Here is a 4,298-nt window from a genome sequence, read left to right as displayed (position 1 = left end):
TATATATTTCGTGCTGCTTCTGATATATATTAAAAAAAAAGAAGGAATTTTCCATTCTTGTTTTCAAACTTTTCAAAAAAAAAAAATTAATAAGTTTCCATTTTGCTCATTATTCTTTCCTTTGTTTGTCTAGCCACGAATTGATTCTTCTTTTATCTGTTTGTGCAAGGTAAACATTAAGAAAAGACAGAAGAGACGCCATGGAGTATTACTCAGAAGAAGAAGACTCTTTTGATTCAAGCCAATGTTCCGATATCGACGAAACCGACCAAGCATGGTCCAGTAAGGAGGATGGCTGTGAAAGATCGTGTTCTGCTGATGAATACTCTAGTTCAGAGTATGGAGACGACCCTGGTGAAGAAAGTCCTGAACCTAAACCACCAGACCACTCTCAAGGCAACACAAGATTTTACAAGAAAGGAGGTTGCCGAGAAAACAAATCATGGAGCATTGACACTGATTCTGAAATCAGTATGGGAGAGGAAGATGAATGTGATCCACATCCTACCCAGGCTTGCAATCCTCTCAAGAAATCACTGACGCCAGCCAGCTATGGAGTTACTCCATACAAAGTACCAGGCCGATCCAAATCCACCACAGCTAGAAAAGCTCAATCAACACCAGCTGCCACAAAGAAGCAATCCAGAACAGCACGTGGGAACACACCTGATTATCTAGTCTTTTCAGGTTCTAGCATGGACCCTGGAGTCTATTTAAGATGGGAGGATGATATGAAGCAGTGGCTGCGAGCAAAGAACATCCCAAAGGAAGATAAGCTATCATATGCCCTTGATATGCTTATTGGAAAAGCTTACACTTGGTGGGAACAAGAAGATGCCCAGACCTACTACTCTAATCCAGTACTCAATTGGGGAGATCTTAAGGCACGCATGTATAAGGAGTTTGTAAGGAAGCTCAGGGCTAGCAACAAAATTCTCACAAGGACTATGTACCAAGAAAATCGGTGGAGTTCAATGTCAACACCAAAGGCAAGACCAGCTGCTGATAAGAGTCACGCCCACTGTCCTGATCCAAGTAAGTCATTGTCCACTTCAAAGAAGGCAGAGGAGGTTGAGAAACTTTCTCCAGCCAAGAAGTATCAAGGCTGGACAAGCACCACATCAAAGCACCATCACCAAGCAACATCAAGGAAAGAGGTGTCTAGCTTAAAACCAGAATCTGCTTCTATGCCTATGAGTGCTCACGGCCTTAAGCCCAAGAAGATGACATCAAGTGTCCCTACGCTTCACAAAGGAGCTATGAGGTCGTCCCAAACAGAGAAGTTTCAAGAGAGACCAATCCCTACACTTTTGATGGGATCACAAGGGATACAAGAAGTATGTCAAAGGTCCAAAGAAACGTCCCAAACAGAGAAGTTTCAAGAGAGACCAATCCCTACACTTTTGATGGAATCACAAGGGGTACAAGAAGTATTTCAAAGGTCCAAAGAAACTTCCAACCAACAAGAGAACATAAGAAGCCAAGGTAAGTCCTCTAACTCTAAAAATTTAAAAGATCAGACATGTTATAGATGTCATAGACGTGGACACTTTGCTGCTGTTTGTCCATCTAAGAAATTGAAAGAAACATCACTAGGAGAGAAAACTGAAATATCAAAAATAAGTGATAGTTTAATTCAATCTGATTTGTTGGTTTCCAATGCTTGTATAATGCACTTGTCTATGCCAAAAGGTGTTAATACAGGTCCTAAGGAGCATGAGTCCATTGAAGAAGAACCACCAGGAGAAATTCTTGAGATGGACCAGAATAAAGCTCAAGACATAAGGCAACACATGTTCCCTAAGGAGATCAATTCCGAGGCATCCATACTGCCCAATCCGACCAGCACTACACCAGGTATGATCCAACATCAAGATGTAATTAGTAAAGCTAATTTGTGTGTTCATGGTACAGGGAGCCCAAGTTTGGAACATAGGATCCAAAAGAGTAATGGGGATAATATTTCCAACAAATAGAGGCAGAATCCAAGCGAAAGTTATACAAGAAAGAGTGAACCACAAGAAAGTGAGGCCACGACTGAATGTACCAGATTTGCTAAGACCACTCCAAGAGAAGTCCAAGGTCATGAGATCATTCCTCAGCTACTCCACAATTGGAAGATAAAACTAGAACCATTGATTTTTCTAGAACCAAAACTCAAAGTAAGTTTTACTTTAGATCAGTGTGTTCTTTCTTCCTCCTTGACAACATTGATGCACTTGTCTTTCCCAAAGGATTTTGAGACAGGTTTAGGAACTCAGGAGAAGTGTACGGCCCAAAGACAAAGGACACCAGTTCTGATATTAGGTACATCACTTGATTTAAATAAAAGAACTGATAGTCTTGTTCCATTAAAACTTTCAAATTCTAGATTTATGCACTTGTCTTTGCCAAAGAGTTTTGATCCAGGGATAAGACAAGGTGATGGACGACCAAGCCATGGTAAAAGGATGGAAGAGAACCAGGGACAGCACCTGACTTGTCCACAAAACGTTGAAGGAGATGCAAGAAGCATCAAAAGCAAACAAGCTGCCAAAGAGCAAAACATCCTTCAACTAGCTAAAACCATTTGGGTAAATCTGAACTTTACTTGTCTTATTTATAAATTTTCAAACCCAGATATAATCCACTTGTTTCCTGCCAAAAGTGTTGAATTTATTTCAGGGGCAGAGGCTAAGCATCACATTGATGATCAACGCAAGGAGATCACAAAGTGTTTACATGCCAAAAGAAATAAAGAAGTTGTCATCAGCAACCTCTTGATCCTAGACGTTCCAGAAGATAAAACACCACCCAGCAGAGTGTCAGACCAAAACAAAGGAGTAGCCTTGTCGTTCCTACTCAAAGAAGAGCCACCAGATGTGCCATCAAAGATCAAACCGATGAAATACCAAGGTAAGGTCCTAGAATCTCAAAAGAGGATGAAACATAACTTGCTCTATCTTGGTGCAGATTATCCAGTTTCGAGGTCGAAACTTTTTCAAGGGAGAGGGTATGATGCGGTCATCAAATCAGTACCTGAACCAGAGGCCAAGCAGTTGCACCAATCAGCTAACCAAAGGACTAACCAGGATATGTGTTCAGTAAAACAGGAGTATCTTACCAACCATGACGAATTTTGCCATGCAACCAATTTTCATGCATTATATACTCAACAAGGAGTTCAGAACAGTTGGAATAATCTTCAAAGCTACTCGGACCAAGAAGATATGAATTTTACAAACCGGAGGTTCTCCAGCCCGTCCATCTGCGAGCATCCGAGTTTAGAAGTTGTTTCAAGCCCAACCAAGAAGCGTTACGACCCAAAACAAAGCATGGAATTCAAGATAGATCTATTATCTTTCCAACAATCCAAAAATAAGGAGAAAAGTCCACGGAAATATGGAGTTGTGGCCCAGTTCCCTAAACCGGTCAATCCAGTTCTGCAATTGCCTAATTTGGAGTCTCACCGGTTCAATCAATTGCAAACCAGACATTGGCGACCAGGAGAGGTTTATAATCATCTGAGAAGTATATCCAACGATTCAGGAGGAGTAGAAGATTTCTTATCATGCACCAAAGCCCACATGATCAGGAGGATCTATTTATGGCCACACTTACCTTATTTGGAGTCTCAAGCATTCAAACTTCAACAGCTATATTCCTTTCAGTTGATGGACGAGATCAGCACTTATCAAGCTCCCAGGAAGGTTCCAAATAAGTTATCTTATCCCCTTAAACCATCCAGATTCAAGATTATTCAAGCTCCCCCTTTTCAAGCCAAATCCCCACAATCCCTCCAACGGCTAGTTTCCGATTTTGTGTCTCTGGAGATTTGTTTCCTTTTTTTTTTACTTTATGAACGTTTTGTTTAGATCTTTCTGAGCATTATATAAGCTCTCTTAGTCCTTCATTTGTAGATACCCTCGATCTTAAGAATTTATAAAAGTTTGTTTTGTTTTTATCAAAGTTTGTCTTTGAATAAAATCGATTGTCTTTAGGATTCAATGAGTGATTCTTTGCTGTCCTATTGATTTGTGGTTCATAGGTTCATTGAGAGATTCAGGAGCCTTGAAGATCACAGATTGAGAGAGTCAATCAAACCCACAGATTGAGAGGGTCAATCATTTTCTATCCTTCACCAATTCCATTATCGATCATCATCTTCTATCCATCAAACCATTTCATTTCTTTATCTGTTTAGCTCCTGTTCTTGTTTTAATTATTCATAAACTCATTGTTCTTTATTGTTTCCAGGTTAGATTGGATTAAAAGGAACAGCAAGTCGGCCATCTTCACCATCTTTCCATCCGGTCTTC

At 40.3% G+C, this 4,298-nt stretch overlaps 1 protein-coding gene across 1 annotated transcript; it reads left to right on the top strand.

Moving 5' to 3' along the window:
• Positions 1-200: 200 nt before the first annotated feature.
• On the top strand, positions 201-2,093 carry LOC106332609. Its single transcript, XM_013771095.1, has 2 exons — positions 201-1,348; positions 1,442-2,093. Exons 1-2 carry the CDS (start codon positions 201-203, stop codon positions 1,974-1,976), a joined length of 1,683 nt encoding a protein of 560 aa, XP_013626549.1. The 3' UTR covers positions 1,977-2,093.
• The last annotated feature ends 2,205 nt before the right edge of the window (positions 2,094-4,298 follow it).

Source organism: Brassica oleracea, chromosome C1, assembly GCF_000695525.1.
Source record: "Brassica oleracea var. oleracea cultivar TO1000 chromosome C1, BOL, whole genome shotgun sequence".
Taxonomy (NCBI): Eukaryota; Viridiplantae; Streptophyta; class Magnoliopsida; order Brassicales; family Brassicaceae; genus Brassica; species Brassica oleracea.
Note: the sequence above shows the minus strand (reverse complement) of the source record. Positions and strands in the feature narration are given on the sequence as shown.